Source organism: Etheostoma cragini, chromosome 3 (genome assembly GCF_013103735.1).
Source record: "Etheostoma cragini isolate CJK2018 chromosome 3, CSU_Ecrag_1.0, whole genome shotgun sequence".
NCBI classification, from domain to species: Eukaryota; Metazoa; Chordata; class Actinopteri; order Perciformes; family Percidae; genus Etheostoma; species Etheostoma cragini.
In genome coordinates, this window is record NC_048409.1 from 1,301,482 (window position 1) to 1,321,280 (window position 19,799).

The 19,799-nt window shown below is 42.0% G+C and overlaps 1 protein-coding gene across 12 annotated transcripts in view; it reads left to right on the forward strand.

The window, feature by feature from the left end:
• tenm4 (teneurin transmembrane protein 4) overlaps nucleotides 1-16,160 on the forward strand; it is a 166,277-nt gene extending 150,117 nt beyond the window's left edge. For all 12 annotated transcript variants that reach the window (XM_034865640.1, XM_034865643.1, XM_034865648.1 and 9 more), the window contains 4 exons: nucleotides 4,610-4,906; nucleotides 5,893-7,507; nucleotides 9,956-10,098; nucleotides 13,185-16,160. In XM_034865640.1, the coding sequence (XP_034721531.1) occupies nucleotides 4,610-4,906; nucleotides 5,893-7,507; nucleotides 9,956-10,098; nucleotides 13,185-13,943 (2,814 nt within the window). In that variant the 3' untranslated portion in view covers nucleotides 13,944-16,160. The remainder of the gene's footprint in view (nucleotides 1-4,609; nucleotides 4,907-5,892; nucleotides 7,508-9,955; nucleotides 10,099-13,184) is intronic.
• Nucleotides 16,161-19,799: the final 3,639 nt, after the last annotated feature.

Sequence of the window (19,799 nt, forward strand, 5' to 3'; positions counted from 1 at the left end):
GGGGGGGCCTGTCCATGGAAAGGTGCCCCGAGCAGTTGGGGGTGCGGTGCCTTGCTAAAGAGCACCTTGGCAGTGCCCTAGGAGATGAACTGGCACCTAACCAGCTACTAGGCCCCCACCATACTTTAGTCCGTATGAGGGCTTGAACCAGCACCCCATCCGGTTTCCAACCCAACTCCCTACTGACTGAGCCCCCCCAATATAATTAAATTCCCAATATAATTAAATGGCAACATAATTACATTTGGGGTCTGAATATGACCTAAGTAGACTATATTAATTAAGAGTTCTGGAGATAGAAGTCTGTAAAATACTTGTGCATAATTGCACAAATTCCAAGAGGGAAATGTCCTCCGCGAGCTAACCTTGCAACGCTGACAGAATGACATTACATTTAGCTGACGCTTTTATCCAAAGCGATACAGTTGCTATATGTTAGAGCAACTAGCCACTCCAACTTGTCTGGAGCAACTAGGGGTTAAGTATCTTGCTCAGACACAATTGTTGCTGTATTGCAGTGGGAATCAAACCCATGTCTCCCACACCAAAGGCGTGTGTCATATCCACTGCACCATCACCACACCCACCCCCCAACATTACACACAGAACATAAACGGGTCCCTTTTCATAAGGACGTAAACATTGGAAATGACTATTAACACAAGGAGCTCCGATAAAAAGAAATGTATCCTCCTTGATTGGCTTGTATTGTTTTTCTTACCTTTGTACGGCAGATACAGATGGTTAAGCTGCCTTCCACATTCTCTGGGAGGCGACACAGCTAATGGGGAGGTGCCACTTTGTCTGTCATTGGCTGCTCATTTAATGTCCCTGTTGTCCCCTTTGGTAGCGAAAGCTTCTAATGTATGTTACAGACAATGGCCCCGGGGGTGAGATAGGAAATGGGAGCAGCCTAATGGCAAGAACAGAGCTGGAATCATTGAGCGACCTTGAGTGGCATGTCAAGTGATATTACGGGGGTGGCTGGATGAGTGTGTGGCAGAGCGTGCAGGAGGGGGGGGTCCTCAAAACAGGGACGCTTGAGAATAAGAACAAGGAAGGCATTTGTGCTATAAATAGGGCCGGGTATCCTTAAACAAATTGCGATACCAATACCGCAACTTTGATTCCGGTTCCTAAACGACTTTTTAGATACCAGTTTTATGAAATCCATAGTACAAAAAACATAGAACATTACACATTATGATATAAATCCACAGAGTTTTTTTTTCAGCTCCTACTACGTGAGCCCCATATCTGTGTAATTTAGAGTATACCACTGATGTAATGAAACAGCACATCACAAACATGATTAGATCAGGGTAGAAGCAGGCTGCTTTCTTTTTTAACATGTTTTCAATGAGTTTTTGTACATTTGACAGACAAAGACAGTATAACTAGGCACATATCATTAAACAGAAAAGAGACCAAGGAGCATCTGTAGTACCATTAATATCATTAATATGTACATCCAACCAAACAGCAGTTGTATAGTACAGATGGCACACGAAAGATAAATTAAATAAATAATTAACAAAAAAAATAATTTAAAAAAACACTTCAATGCTGCATTCTTATTGGCTCATTGACGCAGAGGTATTGAAATTTGATATTAAACGACGAGGCCATTTTTTGATATTCGCTACTTAGGAGAAAATGGAGGTTGGTGCCTAATCAGTATTGAATTCAGTCCCCAGCCCTGGCTAGGAATGAGTTAAGATGAAGGAGAGTTGCTGTCTGCGTCTCTGACTGGATTTGTTACACTGTTGAACTACCCGTGCACATCTTTATTGTATTGCACTTTTCATGTCTAGAGGCTAAAAGGGTCATTGATGGTCATCCGTTTACTCCTTCCACACCGCCACGTGCCACTCGAGCTAGCCCCTCCCGGCCACCACAACGATGATTTATGATCCCGAGACGAAGTAGCTGTTTCTTCCCATAGAAACAAACCCTCCTCTCAGATTGAGTACTTTGTACATGTGCAGTACAGGGAGAACTCTTGTGGCTGCCACTCTGCCGTAACCAGAATCGTCAACCCCTTCAATGGGGAAAACGAAACAGAGACAGAGCTGATATCTCTGTATTAGCTATTTTAGTATCATCCCAGTGTCTTATTGTATAATGAAGGGTTGTTTGTTCAAAAGAGATACGAGTTGGAAGATGAAAAAGACAGAATTTTTTCTTTTATTTCAAATATAACTGGTGTTATTGGAGAAAAGTCATTGTGAAAAGTAATTGTTGAATTAAACACAAGAGCCGATGAAAGACATTTCCCCTTGTCACACAGACTGATATTGTCATTTGACACACAAGTCACTGATATTGATTAGGACATCAGATGCTATTGCTGTAAAGTTTAATGTATTAAGACAGTTTAAAATGTAACATTATTACTAATTTAATGTAGTAGTCTCTCTTCTGTTTCTACACATCTACACATCATTCCTTTTAGAGGCAATGTCCAATTTAAAATGATTCCTCTTGAGTGGGTTTCCATTCTCATGGGATCTTGTAATCTCTGCTGTGAGAGATTTTTTCCACCCTGTCCAGTCTTTGGTGAAACTGATCCTGGCACAAGGAACTTTCTCTCTTTTGTAGACCTTATTTCCTGTTGGAAGCAATCTCAATACAATCTTTCTGGACGGACAGCAGGCCTGTGCTGCCTATAAAAGAGTCGGAGACAGTGCGTCCAGTGTTTTGGGAAATGCTGGCGCAGGAGGGGGTTAGGGTTAGTCTTTGATTTGCAGTCACTTATCTGGAAGAACCTAGGTAGTTTTACAAATTGCAATGTTGTAGTAATTTCACATTTTTCAGCACAGTGTGACACTTGTTATGACATTAAGTTGGAGTAAAAGAGGAGATAACAAAGGTGGACCCCCCTTGTTCTAATTCTTAACTCCGAGCCCCACCCCCTGTCACTCTTGGGGCTCAAATTGCATGTGCTGCTCCAAACCTTCATGTAATCATGCCCCTCGTGAATCTGGTGCTTTAAGTGTAAAGTAATCCTCTCAATTAGGTACCAGTGACTTTAATTGCCTCTTGTGTAATTGTCCCTTCACAGATGAGAGACCTAAGCATGCGTTTCTCAATGGGAGATTGAAAAAGGAAGGCTTTTGCAGCGAGCCCCCTGCGGCCGGTTGTGTGACATGTGTCTGGAAAGTAGCCAGAAGCAGCTTTCTGAGGATTTTACCAAGCTACACAGTGGCACATCTGAAGAGAAACTATGTACCTTCAAAAAAACACATCACGAATATTACTTTACACATTGTAAATATAAATAACCCTAATAAGTCCTGTTGTGATACACACAGAATCGGGGGGGTGGGACCACTAGGGCTAGACCCGGATATTTGACTATTTCGGTATTTGTTTGTAGGGTAGGTATTCGATTTTATATTTTGGGATTTGTTTATTTGTTGTTTTCTTTTTCCTTCAATACTATAATATCCAAATTCTTAAAAAAGGGAAAAAATAAATAAAATGAATCCTGAAGAAGTGTAAATGCCGCTAACCGCTGCCTAATTCATGCAGCGCTAATTCATCCATTTCAGCAGAGAACGGAGAAATGTGGAGTTAAAACCCAGCAGTGTGATGTGCACAGGTCTGTGTGGTTCTACTGCAGCAGCCTGCTGTCGTTCGCCGATTTAATGACGGTAGAAATAGTACTGTGTGTAATGCCCCTGCGCTCTGGTGAGGTGGTGCACTGGCTGGCTCATTCCTGATCTGAAGCTTTGAATATTTTCTATTGATTCGTGTTGAAGCTTCAAAGCACATAAAATGGGCTCGGGGACAGTCTAATGACCACATGATGTTTAGCGTAGTGGTGCGTATGGGCATTTACTCTGACCTTTATCCCCTTTGTTGTGTTTTCTCTTCTTGATTGAATTTATTTTTCCTCTGTAGTTTCTGCTTACGATGCGGATCACGGAGAAACAGTGGTAGGGGCTGTTGGTAATGTTTTTTGGCTGCATCACCGGAGCGGCCTCCTAGATAAAGTCTGCCAGCGGATTCATCTCCGTGCTGACCTGCACATTCTTACAGTCATCAGAGCGCCGTCTTTCTGCTCTGATCACAGTGAAGCCAAGGGTCACTGTGTGCAGCCTCATACATTCATAAGAGCCAAACAATGTGAAGTGTCATTTAAACAATGTTCTGAATCACACAGGAGAAGAATTGATTTTGTTCTCCTCTTTTCCAATTTACCGAAATGGCTAAATAAAATGAGTCATCTGCGCCTAGTAATTCTTCTCAGTAAGCAGTGAAAATGAATTTAATGATCAATGTGGCTCTAATGTTTCTTGCATGAATAGGCATACTCCCACTAAGACTCCACTGACTTTTTTTGCACAAACAAAGAAATATGGTAATTCTTATAATTTCATCACATTAATGGATCCTGCAGTCCTGCGATACAGCTCCCCTCGTGTAATTTAAAGCTATGAAAAGAAGAAAATAAAATAATCACTTTGTGATTAAAGCTCTCCTCCTAAGAAGAGCACTGCACCAATTCCTCTCTATATTCTTAAACTTCCAAACAAGTTTATTCTTTTTACTTATCTCTCTTTGTGTAAGTGCTGTGGTCAAATTAAATGTTTCTCTCCTGTAGGTTCACAACAGGAACTTGCTGTCATTGGACTTTGATCGAATCACCAGGACGGAAAAGGTCTACGACGACCACAGGAAGTTCACGTTACGGATCCACTACGACCACGCCGGCCGGCCCACTCTGTGGGCGCCAAGCAGTCGTCTGAACGGAGTCAATGTCACCTATTCTCCCGGAGGCCATGTGGCAGGTATCCAAAGAGGTACCATGTCTATACGCATGGAGTATGACCAGAACGGCAGAATCACCTCGCAGATATTTGCTGATGGGAAATCGTGGAGCTACACTTATCTCGAGAAGGTACGAATTGTTGGAGCTGCAATGGTGATTAAATGGTTTTAAGATTTTTTGAAATTCCAAATAAGACGGTAGGGACATGTTGTAGAGATACATTCTGAGGGTGTATTTGTGTACGAACCTTGACGGCAGATTTTAGACTGGAGTTGAAAGTTAACTTGTAATGCTCCAGCAGTGTTTGTGCTGCATTATCAGGCTCCAGCACAGATATCAGCAGAAATGTAATTAAAACCTCTCTGATGCACCGCAGACGTTATACTTTGTTACCAGAGTCTGACAGCAAAGCTCAACCTGAAATAGCACTGTTGAGAAGAACTGAGTGAAATGTCACCTTCTACTCACTAATTGAAGGAAAGACTGTTGGGGAGGAGGTGAAGAGCTGCAGTCGTCCAGCTTAGACGTTTTATGTGAAAATGGCAGACAAACACCTTGTTAATAGCTTGTTTTCACAGCCTTTTCACTGACTTCTAGACATCATTTATCGGTTTAAGAAAGGCTCAAATTGGAATTTTTTTATTTGCCGAAGGAGTCTGTTTGTGTAATCATCTTTTAAGGATATCTCTATATCAAAATATATCAACAGTTCCACTTTCAGGATGGGAAATGCATTTAGTCCAAATCAGACTTGCATGCATAATGTGTTTTGCTTTTGACATTTTGTGGTATACTAGCCCAGTATCTTGTACATTCCCAACCTACACTTTGTGTAGTGTAAGTACGCTATATAATATAGGAATAGATTCAAAGTAATGTTTTTGTTTTTATATTTGATATTATATGTGATTTTTATATTCTTAAATGTTTATGTAATTGTAGTCACTGGTGCTAGACATAGATGAATGTCTAAATTTAAAATCAAATCCTATTTTAGTGTGATTCTTGTCTTATTTTGTGATACTGTATTTATCCAAAAAAGCAAATATAATGAATCTTTTACTGTATTTAAATTAATCTAGGATGAATTTGATTGTTTCCTCCTCTCTTTACAGTCCATGGTACTGCTGCTCTACAGCCAGAGGCAGTATATCTTTGAATTTGACAAAAACGACAGACTATCCTCGGTCACCATGCCCAACGTGGCACGGCAGACCCTAGAGACGTCCCGCTCCATTGGCTACTACAGGAACACCTACCAGCCCCCTGAAGGTAATGCTTCAGTGCTCCAGGACTACAGTGAGGAGGGCCACTTGCTACAGACCACCTACCTGGGCACAGGCCGCAGGGTCATTTACAAATACGGCAAGCTTTCCAAGCTGCTGGAGATCCTCTATGACACCACGCGCATCGGTTTCTCCTACGATGAAGTAGCAGGCATGCTGAAGACTGTCAACCTGCAGAGTGAGGGCTTTACCTGCACCATTCGCTACCGTCAGATTGGCCCGCTGATTGACAGACAGATTTTCAGATTCAGTGAAGAGGGAATGGTCAACGCCAGATTTGACTACGTCTACGACAACAGTTTCCGCGTCACCAGCATGCAGGCTGTCATCAACGAAACGCCGCTGCCAATCGACTTGTATCGCTACGATGACGTGTCTGGCAAAACGGAGCAGTTTGGCAAATTTGGTGTCATCTATTACGACATAAATCAAATCATCACCACAGCCGTGATGACCCACACCAAACACTTTGACGCGTATGGCCGGGTGAAGGAGGTCCAGTATGAGATCTTTCGCTCGCTCATGTACTGGATGATGGTGCAGTATGACAACATGGGACGGGTGGTGGCCAAGGAGCTAAAGGTTGGGCCTTACGCCAACACCACCCGCTATACGTACGAGTACGACACCGACGGTCAACTCCAGGTGGTCTCCATCAACGACAAGCCTCTGTGGAGGTACAGCTACGACCTAAACGGTAACTTGCACCTCCTCAGCCCTGGAAACAGCGCGCGGCTCACACCACTCCGCTATGATGTCAGAGACCGCATCACCCGCTTGGGAGATGCCCAGTACAGAATGGATGAGGACGGATTCCTCAAGCAGCGAGGGAACGACTACTTTGAGTATAACTCAGCGGGCCTGCTGATTAAGGTGTACAACAGAGTCAGTGGTTGGAACATCAAATACCGTTATGACGGCCTGGGCAGGAGGGTGTCCAGCAGAAGCAGCACGGGCCACCACCTGCAGTTCTTCTATGCTGACTTATCCAGCCCCACTCGGGTCACCCACATGTACAACCACTCCAGCTCTGAGATCACGTCACTGTACTATGACTTACAGGGACACTTGTTCGCCATGGAGCTAAGCAGCGGGGACGAGTTTTACGTGGCCTGTGATAACATAGGCACCCCCCTGGCTGTTTTCAGTGGCTCTGGCCTCATGATCAAGCAGGTGCTCCATACGGCGTTCGGAGAGGTTTACCTTGACACCAACCCCAGCTTCCAGCTCGTCATCGGCTACCAAGGAGGCCTGTACGAGCCTCTCAGTAGACTGGTCCACATGGGAAGACGGGACTATGATGTCCTTGCTGGCCGCTGGACCACGCCTAACCATGATGTCTGGAAACGTCTCAACAGCAACCACATTGTGCCGTTCAACTTGTACATGTTCAAGAATAACAATCCTCTCAGCAACAATGAGGAGATAAAGTGCTACATGACCGGTAAGTTCACTTAACGGACTGAAAAAACAGACTTGCTGAAATTTTTTTTTTAATACTCCACAAATATCCAATAAACCTCCTTTGCAGAGGATTGGATTCCATGGTTAGCCCAGAGTCATGGCAAAACAATTAACTTGTGATAAAGTTTCAAACAAATCCATTGAAACTTCCAAATCCACAGCTGTCATCCTCCATAAATGTAAAACTGTTATTGCTTGCAGTTCAACAAACAATACTTATTTCAGGTTTATTTGTCCAATTTGGTTTTTATTCTAAACAACAAATCCCCAAATGAAAGAACAGACCGTGCCAAAATTAAATTGAAAAGCAGTGTGTTAGAGAGGATTTTAAGAGCTTCCTCGCAGGGACACTAAGGATGTTTTTCTGCCCTGGGGTGCATGTTTGTGTGCATGTGCGCGTGTGTGTTTGTGCGTATGGACGTATTTGTTTGTGTGCACGGTGGCTATCGTTTTGAAAGGGAACCATGCTGTATGGCAAAGCCCCCTCTGTTGTGGAACACTCATGTCCCTTCCCAGAAATATCACATCATTTTGGGAAGCTTTGTGGTAAGGAGGAGGTAAAATGGCAGTGAAAGCACCCCAGTGGAGAAGGAGAGCACAATGGATCCATTCAGACCTTAGCCAGGGCCGGTTGTATCAACCTCTCTTTGGCTGGAAGGAAAACAACATTGTTAAGGATACTCAGTGAACACTGTGGTTATAACAATCAGCCTAAGCCAGGATCTCATTCACAAATGGGAGATTTAGTTCTCTATGTTCATTCTGCATTGGATTTACTTGATAATTAATATTGTGGCTATCAAATCATTCATTTTAAACTATTTATCCTTTAATTTACAATACTGAGAGTACTTTTTGTCCAGGTGGAATCTAGGCTTCTACTTCTTTCTGTGCAACAAAGCCATTTAGCCGTCTGCCAAACAGAAAGGCGTTCAGCTTCACAGTCCACCATTAGGGGCTGACTGGCATTTGAATGCTAAGCAGTCTGTTAGATATACTGTAGTGGGTCTGCCTCAAGTGTGATTGATGGCACTGACATTTCCATTCCTTTCACTAAATTATCAGGCTCTTTTCATTGTCCTCAAACAAATTCTTATTAAAAAAAAGCTTTGTCAGGTGCCACAATGTGGCAGTGCCAATCTGCGACAAACTTGCCCCCAAGTGTCACAGTGATGATTCTGCTGTCCATAACAAACACATTGAAAGGGCCAAGAAACAAATGGCTCAGATTTAACAGGCTTTGCTTCCAGTCACGTCTGTAGCCTTCACCATGATATTCAGAATTAATGACAACTTATCACAGGCGATGGCAGCAGCACCTATAACCGCAGCGGTGGTGGCTGCTGCTAGATGAAGCACATTCTCATGATTGCATGGATTTGAATCCCAGACACGTCACTTTCCTCAGCATCTCATTAGGAAGAAAAGTATCGCCGAAGAACCCGCTGAGTCTTCAAAATATCTCGTCTTGAAGTCTGAGCTGCTTTGAAATTACAGTATATAATTATCAGCACAGCAGACACTCTCAGATGTCACTTGGCTTTTCTGGGACCCAGCTGTGTGTCATTAGTGTGGCACCTGCAGGAGTGGACATGAATCATTGGCACCATCTTGAGTGTTTATTAGAGCCTGTCCACTTTCACAAACAAATCAAGTGCTCAGACCGAGCGATGAGTATGTCAAGGAGACAGCCACTTGACCACAGGAGGGCAACCGTCAAAACTGAACAAATCAAGTCCTAGCATTTCCACTAGTTTCTCTGGAGCCAGAAATGACTTGTCTATTAATATGACAGCATACTTACAAATAAATATAACATTTATAGATAATTAAACTGTAGTTATTATTTCTCTACTCTTAACAAACAATGTAATGATAACTAATAATGTCAACTAATTAATAAAAACACTACACTCTGTTATTTTAACATTTTATTGTTGCACACATCATAACATTTTTTATATTATATTAAGTATTTGATAATGACTACCAAATGATTTGTAAATCATTAAGAAACTGTTTGTAAAGGAAGGTCTGGTTAGTTGACACAGCATTTTGGGATGGGGGGGTTACATCGGCATTTCTTTAAACCAATCACAAGGGTTCTGTAAAGCATCTATAAACATTATTTAGCTTTAGATATTATCATTGCACAATCATCTCTTTTAAAGAGCAGCAAAACAGATTTGATGAGGCCGAATTCATGTTACTTGATGCTTTATAAACCACTTATTGATCATTAACTAGTTTCATTTTTATAAAAGCAACAATTGGTTAACATTATGAATCATCATGTATTGTTTGTTAAACTATAGAATAACTATTAACTTACGTTTATTGAATTATCAATTTACCCTTTTATTAATGACAGTTATAATAAAGTGTTACCTTAAATCACTGTTTCACTGTTTTGACCCCTCCCCTGCAGATGTGAACAGCTGGTTGGTGACCTTCGGCTTCCAGCTGTACAACGTCATCCCTGGCTATCGCAAACCCAGCACCGAGGCCATGGAGCCATCCTACGAGTTAGTCCGCACCCAGATCAAGACTCAGGAGTGGGATAGCACTAAGGTAAACCTGTCACTCTGGCCTATCCATCCCCTCTTCACCTCAACTCTGCTCATCCTCCTTTTCCAGCATCATTAGCAAATGGGCATGCTCTGCGTAGCCACAGTCCCAGAGGAGCTGCCTGCTATCAGGCCAAAACACAGCCCAGTGAGCCAGGTCCCTGCCCCGAGTCCTCATCCTGGGGAATGGGGTCAGGCTAAACAGCTCTTGTAATTGTCCTGCCATTAGGGAAATGCACTCTCCATTCCCTCCACCACTGGCCATTGATTTCATCTCAGTCTTACACCGTTGGCCAAGGTCTGAGAAGTAGTAGACATGCTCTAATTCCCGCGTTTATCAGCCCTTTTAAGTTGCCTCCAACTCCACTGAATTATTAAAGAGGCCACTGTTGTCTGGGGTTTGGTTACAGCCAGACGAGTGAATGCCACCCATCAGGAGACCACACTCATGTTGAGTGACACTCTGGCCGCAGTGAATTCTTTTAATATATATATATATATATATATATATATATATATATATATATCTCATCGTCAAACCAAAAAGCTGGTAGAATGTTACCTAGAGTTATCTAAGTCTGTAACTTCCGACCTGGCCAACCAACCTTAATAAACACACACCAACTTGGCATAAAAAAAACAAAAAATACAGTTCTTTAATACTATCTACTATAAAATGAAATGCAGTATATCCAATTTTATTGTCAGTTTAACCCACATTATTTTTTGTTCATTCCTATTTTTTGTCAAGTGCATGTCAAAACAAATAGCATGTCAATACACGCGCCAATGTGCTTTATCAGAAATTAAAGTCATGAAAGGAATCTCAGTGTTGCTCTGGCATACCGTGGTCAATTACACATACGAATGAAACACTTGGTAAACACACTGGTATTTTACAGGTCATACATGAAGTGTAAAACCATAACAGTTATGTCTACATCTAGCATAGTCCACTTATGGAGGGTTACTGTCAAAGCCTTCTGGGGCTGACTCTTACTTGCTGCTCGTGCTGCCACTCCTCTGAGAATCCCCGAACTCACCCAGGGTACCAATCTACAAAGGAGCTGCAACAGAGGAAATATGTTATTGAATCCAGAGACAACCCAGCACTTTCTATTTCAAATGTTTGAGAGTAGACAGGATGGAATAGTGGCAGTGTGTAGATTAAAGAGAATAAATGTAACACACTTTCTTCCAACATACAGTTGCAATTCTGACTAAATCAGTCGTCACCTCAGACTTTGCAATTCAATCCGCATTTTCAAAAGCCAGGAAACCATTCATCAAAAGGCAATTTTCACCTTTTTTTCAAAATGACTTAAGTTTAATTGCGCAGGAAATGACTCTCCGTATAATTGTCAGAGAGAAAACAAAAGTCATCATCATCATTTCAGAGAGGGAAACCCCACCACAGCAAGCCAAGATAACAGGTTGCTTACTTTTATTTACCATCAGTCCTCATCAATCTTGGAAGCACTCGGTCTTCTATTATGCTAAAATTAAATGAGTCTTGTGTTTGCTTCACACAGAAGCACTCAATAGAAGTAGGTCCATTTGAGTAATAATGAAAAGCTGCTTACATCTACAAACCCAGCCCTTCATCTACTGAATGTATTCAAGAAAACCCATGATAGACTAGAATATCTATAAAAAAAACATGTAACTAATGCTTTACATAGCAATGTTAGCCTAGTTTTTAAGGTTTTACTCATGTTTGTGTAGGAGCTCTTCCTTCAGACTCTGGAGTATATACTGTAAATAATATGTATGGAAAGATTGAGATAATTAGTGTGTGCATGAGCCGAGGCGTGATATTCTTATCTAGAATTCCTGCTTAAAAAACGGTGCTCTGAGCTGGTATATGCTGCGTTGATCCTCACTGCAGATGGCCAGACCAGTGGCATTAAACGAAGGGTTCTTTGAAGCATGAATATAGCTTTAAAACTACACGTTGTATATATCCTGTACACTTGGCATTTTATTTTATGTCATACACGGAGCACGCCTGCCTTTCCATCTCTTTTCATTTAAGCCCCTATTTTGCCGTGCTGCTGAATCCGCACACAGATTGAAAAATGCCGTGAGGGGCCAGACAGATGAGGTTTGTGCTGCACTAGGCTTGATCTCTCATTCTGGGTTGTGCTGGAGGCTGATTGCACCCCATACTATGTGAACGATGCCTCTCTGGGAGTGTCCCAGGAGGCTGTTTTAGTAAAGTGGGGGACATTGGGGGACAGCTGACCGGGTCACACTGTTGGCACGGTAAACAAACACGGAGTCTCATGGTGTGAAGTGTCCCCGCAGACCATTTCTCCCGAGGGGCCCAACAGCAAAGGCAGTCCAAAACTGCAGTATCTGATGCGGTGTCATGTCGAAAGAGTGGGCAGATATGGCGGTCACTCAGCCCCACAGCCCCACCCAATCCCCCATCCTGTAGCCGCCCTCTTACAGAGAAACAGAATTAGAAACTGTCAGGAGGACTTTGGATGTGACTGGTTGACTCGTCGGGACGCTCACAGCCTCTTATCTTTGGCGATGGCGGGGAGGCTCAGTGGTTGAGAGCCTTTTTGTTGCTGCTTAGACGCATTGAGGCAACTGTCTTGCTGTGTGTTGGCCAGCTTCCATTTCATATCACTCTCCTCGTTTTATTTTCTCTTTCTTCCCGAGGAGTGTCTCTTGTCAAATAGTATTAGGACAAAATATTAATTTTGGCTCAAGGGAATGTGCTATCTATACAAAGCTTTGATCCCTTAAGGGATGATATACACAAGTTACCAACTGATTCCTGTTTCATATTTGGCACAGCATGGCTGTCAGAAGACCGTAATTTCACCCTTTTTCAAAATATCATGCCTGTCGCAAACGATCAGAGAGATTTCCATTTGCTGACGAACACCTCTGCCTCTACCTTGACTCGGTGTGATGGATTCTCAGCTTCAAAGCATCATTTGTTGTTTGCCTTTGGTAATGGATGTGAGGCAATTTCATCATTATTTATATACAGTACATAATGTACTAAAGATGTTTAATCAATTTTCTTTACCACCTGTAAGCTTTTATTGTTACATCTTTCTATTTGTTTTGCAGTCTTTGCTGGGCGTCCAGTGTGAAGTTCAGAGGCAGCTGAAGGCCTTTGTGAAGCTGGAGCGCTTTGGCCAAATCTACAGAGCCAAAAGTGCCGGATGTCCTCAGACCGAGGACAAGAAGATCTTTGCCTCCGGCGGCTCCATCTTTGGCAAGGGAGTGAAATTTGCTATCCGAGACGGTCGCATCAGCACCGACATCATCAGCTTAGCCAATGAGGACGGGCGGCGCATGGCTGCGGTGCTGAACGACGCGTTCTACCTCGAAGCCCTCCACTTCACGATCGCTGGAATGGACACCCACTACTTTGTCAAATTGGGCTCAGTGGAGGGAGACCTGTCCCTCATTGGCATGACGGTAGGCAGGCGCACGCTAGAGACCGGCGTCAATGTGACGGTGTCTCAGGTTAACACTGTTCTCAATGGCAGGACTAGGCGCATTACTGACATCCAGCTCCAGTACGGCGCGCTGTGTTTGAATACGCGTTACGGCAGCAGTGTGGATGAGGAGAAAGCTCGTGTGTTGGAGCTGGCCCGGCAGAGATCTGTCGCCCAGGCTTGGGCCCGGGAGCGCCAGAGACTGAGGGACGGAGAGGAGGGCTCACGAAGCTGGACTGAAGGAGAGAAGCAGCAGCTGCTGGGCTCAGGTAAGGTGCAGGGCTACGAGGGATACTACGTGGTTTCAGTGGACCAGTACCCTGAGCTGGCAGACAGTGTCAACAACATTCATTTCATGAGACAGAGCGAAATGGGCCGAAGGTGACATGAACACGAGGCTCTGGAGTGACGGACTCACATGTAGGACATGGGACTTCTTGCCAAAGACAGTTGTGTACATGACCACTTTTTAGTTTTAGTTTTTTCCATTACTGTGCTCAACTTGGTTTTTAATATACTGTAAAAATAGAAAAAGAAAACAACATGGTTGCAATCAGTTGCACTGTATTAATTGAAGATTGCCCTTCTCCTTTTGAAGATTCTTGAACAGTCTTTGCCCTCCAAGTGCGGCTGCTAGAGGATGAAAATTTGCAATGTCTGTGACTTATTTTTGTGACTCCATTTCCTCCTTCCTGTTGATGATTCTGTTCAAAGAAATCCAAGAGGAGTATTGGTAATGCATTATGTTCACTGGCTCACTCTGCTGCCAGACTTGCAGATTGTTATTCGCAAGCTTGTTCCATTCTGCCTTTTTCTGCGCCTCAGCCAAGGAGATTCCTTCTCTTTTAATCACTTCTTTTTTATACTTGAAACCCTCATAGCCCCAGTCATCCATAAATAATGAAAGAGATTTTTGTTGGCGGTAGAGCCCTTCATCAAAAACCCCAGCTGAACTTGTCAAAGCACCTTCATTTGTGTGATGTCCTGTGATTTTTTTAACAAGGGGATTGATGCTCATCTGTGGTTTTAGCCTGGGAGGCTTCAGTGCACCCTGACTGTGCATGTTGACGGCCTTCTTTATGAACTACAAAATTAGCAAAACTGCTTAATCAAGCTTAAATTGTATGGTTAAGCCAACAAAGGGGCGTGTGGTCTTTTTTTTTTTTCTTTTTTTTTTTTTTTTAACTGGAATTTATTTTCTAAGGGGAAAAAAAGGAAAACGTTGACTTGTTATCTGCTCCCTTTTATTTGACTGTGGTCAAACAACTCGATTATGAAAATAGTGGAGAGCCAATCCTGTAAGAAAATACTGTGGAATTAATGTCTGTATTAAACAAAAGTTATTTTACAGGAATGGTTTGGAATTACATTTTAGTTTTGTTTTATAAATAGCTATATGAATTAACAGTATAACAAATGTGAATTTAAAAGAAATGTGAACTATTGTCCCTTTTATTGTTAATTGTTGTACTTGAACAATATTTGAGGGTGTTTCAACACATGGAATAAACTATGAAAGGTGGCTTAGTTAAATCAATTACTGTGTTTTCATTAGACCGACTACATTTTACGGATCTCGATTGCAGATGAAAGGCAGCGTGTGTTTATCAATGAAGTCAAGTCAGTAATCCTCACCACAATGTCCAATCACATACAGCTTGGAATGAGAATATTTTTTCAAAAGTGAGAGTACAAAGATGGTTATAAAACCCAATCTCATCAGTGGTACATACAACATTAACATATTTGCTGCAGACATAGATAGGCTCTGCATTGTGTTGTCTGTGAGATGAAAGATACAAATTGCCTTTGCCCTAAGGGCTGCCCCCAGGTCAGCATCGAGAGTGCTTTCATTCCCCGGAACAGGGCTCCACTTGGTCCCATGGCTGGCTGAAATGCATTAGACCTGCAGATGTACTAGTTGCCGTTTACAGACTAAAGGTTGTCTATACAAGTCAACCTTGGAAATAACCCACGTGGACACATTCTATCTCCCGTATGTCTATGTCTTCCTCAGTGGAGAATGCAAAGGACAATTCTGCTCATCCGAAAATGTCATTATGTGAAAACTCGAGAGGAATCAAGACTATTTTGGAAATAATGACATTGATTTGACTCCTGGTACTCTTTGGACGATGCCAAGCCACTGCACACTCTTGACTTTCTTATCATTTCTTTCCATCTAAATATGAACTTGTTTGTGTGTGAGCATGAGTGAGGAAGTGTCTCAATCTGTACAAATGATGAAGCAAACAGCACACGTTTTTTTTTCTTTCTGCTGCTGGTTGATTCAGTGATGTTTTGTCTCCAAAAAAACATATGTATGTTCAACAATATACGAATGAAGGATATTTGCATTGTGGAATATTGCACTGAGAACTGTTGCGTCAGAAGACTGTATCTTTTTCTAAAGTTTTGGACTCATTTTGAGTTTTGGTTTGTTCTCAACACTGTGTTTTTAGCGCTTCTCTCTGACCATGTAAATATAAAGACATCCAAGTAAGCTGTAAATTAAATGCAAATGTAGATACCTCTTAGAGCTACATCAGTGACCCTGTGTAGTCATAAGGTAGAAAAAAATAAAGGGAATATTTTGTGTTTATTTTTGGTGTTTTGTTTTATATACTGTATATTCTACATAGTACAGAAACATACTTAGTTTTGCTTCATCTCAAATGGAGACGTGAGATACATTGTGTGGAATTTAAAGTGTAATTGGGGGGGGGGGGCAACATGGACCTTATTTTCCCATGCTTTGGAGTACAAGTGACAAGGTTGTTAGTCTAAGTGGTTGACTGCGTTATTGAAAGGACCCTAACCCAACAGAGATGGAACTTTAACCAGAAACAGCCCTGACATCGCCAATCACCAGACTCCATTTAAATAATCACTACTTTTAACATGTATAAAGCCAGCATACTTTCATCTGCTAACGTGTGAATTAAGAGTTTAGTCCAAGCAGACCAGAGTGGTGATTGTTGGAACACTGGAAAGATGAACCAAGACGTCTTGTGGTAGTTTTATTAAGTTTCTGTCCACTTTGAATGAAGTGTGTTTAAAGTGAGGACGATTTAAATGGAGTCTGGTGAGTTTGGATGCAATTTTGGGCCTGTTCCATGTTAAAGTAAAAGAATATTTAACAAAAAGGTGGACCTCTGTATAGATCGTTTCCATAATGTTAGACAGGACAGCAGCTTGTTTCGCCCTTGACGACTGCAGCTGTCGTTCATGACCCTAAACCAGTTTCAGTGATGGCTTTTCCCATTCAGTTTGAAAAAACAAAGTTACCCTTTAATATTGCACATCGTACATCTGCACCTCTGTATATTGCACAAACATTAAATCTCACCTTACAGCACATTTCATTAGACGTTAATAAGGCTAATATGATGCAAAATGGTAATTTTATGCACCATGTGCTGTTACTTAGTTCAACATGCACTACCACCTGTTAAGATCTCAACTCTATTAGATTCTCATATGGAGTGAACATGTGGCTGGATCAACAGCACATAAAATCCAGACTACTAATAAAAACATCTCCACATCCTATTTCTTTTTTCACTGTCCTAAGACAGGGAAGCCTCAAGGCATTCTGTTCAGAACTTGACTATTAATGAACCTGTCAACGTTGAGGACCAGTCCTTTGGTGTTACAAAAGCCACCAGGAGACGTGTGTTTTTAAACTTGATAACTTTGTTGAAACAAGTGGAGCTCAGGGGCTAATCCTGTTAGCAGGCGGAATGGCTTGGGAGTAAGCTGCCGGTATGTGGTGGCGGCGAGGGAGCCTGGGACATTTACTCTCACTGCAGGCAGAGCTGAGCTCTGTGGCCAGAAGAAAGCCGGATGGCCTGTTCTACCTCAGCAGACAGTACTCTCATTTGTTCTTCTCTAACTTTGGATCAATGTGAGAGGAATATACCGCTGATCTCTCTGTGTGGCGATATTTGCTTTAGTTAGTTTGACTACACAGGTTTTTGCAAAGTAAATTTCAATAGGTGGCTCACGTCTTTCTCCGAGAAAGCCTTGATCCCCACATGCTTCCTGGAAAGAGGATTTCTTCACAGGGAACAGAATGTCGTGCTCGCAGAGAGCCTGTGCAGAATGGATTTGGGTAGAAGATGGGTAGAAGATCTTCACCTCAGTTGCCACAGCCCACTGTGATAATGAAAGAGGGAATATATTGTATTTTAGGTCTAACTGATCATTAGAATCAGGGCTAATTAAGTACAAGCGTTTGCTATAACTTTTGATCTATTTTGGGAACAAAGAAGCTTTGACAGCCATTCACATAACTCATGAAGCCGAATGTTTGAATGATTAAAGACAATTAGGTTACCAAATGAATTGGGTCCAAATGACATGTGCTTAATGGATAAATAGTTAGCACAGCACCGTGCTCCACCACTGAGTGGCTAAAATGAAGGTGAGGAAAACCGAATGTGCCGGAGAGTGTTGAAAGTAAAGTCTGACTCACTGGTATTGATGAACGACCGTATTAAAACCTCGCAAATTTGCCTCTGTCATTAGTTCTCTTCATTGAAAATCTTTCTAATTGCACTGTTAATGGATTGAAGTCACACATCATGATGGCTACAAATAACAAATGATCTTTTAATCCTAATGCCATTCATATAACGCACAACACAGACCAGTGTCTGTTTTAAAATGGGTTCACAAAAGATATTTATGTCACATAAATCAGGGGATAAATCCTTTTTAAATCTTGTAGTTTTCATGTTGCTCTAGCTTGTTTGTCTTTTCTTTCTTTTTTTCCATAGTAGTTTAACAGCTGCTGTACACCATTTCTTTTGCATGCAACCGAACCTTGAATGTGGTCCTATATTCACTTAACACCTAGCACTACATTCCCATTTGAATAACACCTTCCAGATATTTATATGAGAGGAGAGAGGAAATTCCTGGTTTGAGCATGATTTCACTTATGCGACAGAGACGGAAGACAAACTTCCATCCCTGGAAGGCAAATATTTCCCATTACCTATGCTGAGTCTTATTCAAGATATACTGCATCTTCCCGTTGCTTTCACACTCCATCTGTTCCCCCTCACTGATAATTTGAATACTGAGTGTTGGATAAACACTGGCAAAGGTATTTGCTGTTAAATCAGCAAAATGTTGAATTCCGCTAAGGCCCAGCCATCCATGACATCAATAAATCTTGAACCTAGTCTGAAAAAATGAAACACCTGTTGTCTTTCGTTATCCTCTGTCTGTCAATTTCAGGTACTGTTATTACAGGACTGTCATCAAGTCCAACGGCACCCCCTTGCCATGCTACTTTTCTTCAGTTTCCAAGTGTTTTAACTGGCTACACTTGTTCAGGTTTTCCCAACAGCCATAACATAACTGGTTGGTATGACGGTCCACATCTGCTGTGTAGTCTGATAGCACCATATGCCTGAATGGATAGAACAGACTCGGATTATGTCTTTAATCATTCAGGTCCACAGTCCCCTCTCTACCAGTTATGCAAATGGCGGACCAATCATAAAAGCTAATGGGGCAAGGAATGGTAAACCAACTGGCCATAGAGAAGTGCGGCTGGATTCTTCTCAAGGTTTAGGTCTCATTTGGATGCCCACCATGATGACAAAACACAGCAGCAACAGAAGCACTCAGTAAAGTGCAAGCTTTGGAAGTGAAACCGAGGTGTTGGTTTCCAAAGCGTCATATTTCTGTGGGTCATACAAAGGCCAGCGTTGCTTCTCATACAACTGACCTGCAAAGAGAAAATGGAAAATGTGCACTACTAGCACCTTACACAGTACAATGCTGCATGCTTGTAATATGAGAGGCATTATTTTCCAAAAATGGGACTTAAGAGCCCTGTGAGAGAGCCTCATTGTAGAGCAACATAACAGTTTTGACCTCGGTGCTAGTGTGAGAGGGGCTCATTTCACGGCTTTCAGTGTGTTTTTTTGTTGTTATTTTCACTGAGACAAACATCATCACCAAGATAATCAATAATCTGTGAAGTTGAGCCACATCAAAACCGGCCTCATGGATTCCCAGTCTGTAGTTTCTCACTGGAAGTTGGACTTACTGCAACATTAGACTGAAACTACAAGAGGGTTGCAATCTGTATTTTTTTAACCTCTTTTGAGTATTACAAAAATACATACTAGTGTAAAATCGATTTGCAAAGACATTTGGCCTTTTAAAGATTAAATTATGGCCCCATTTTTTTCAAACAGACGATAAAGCAGGGAATGCTTTA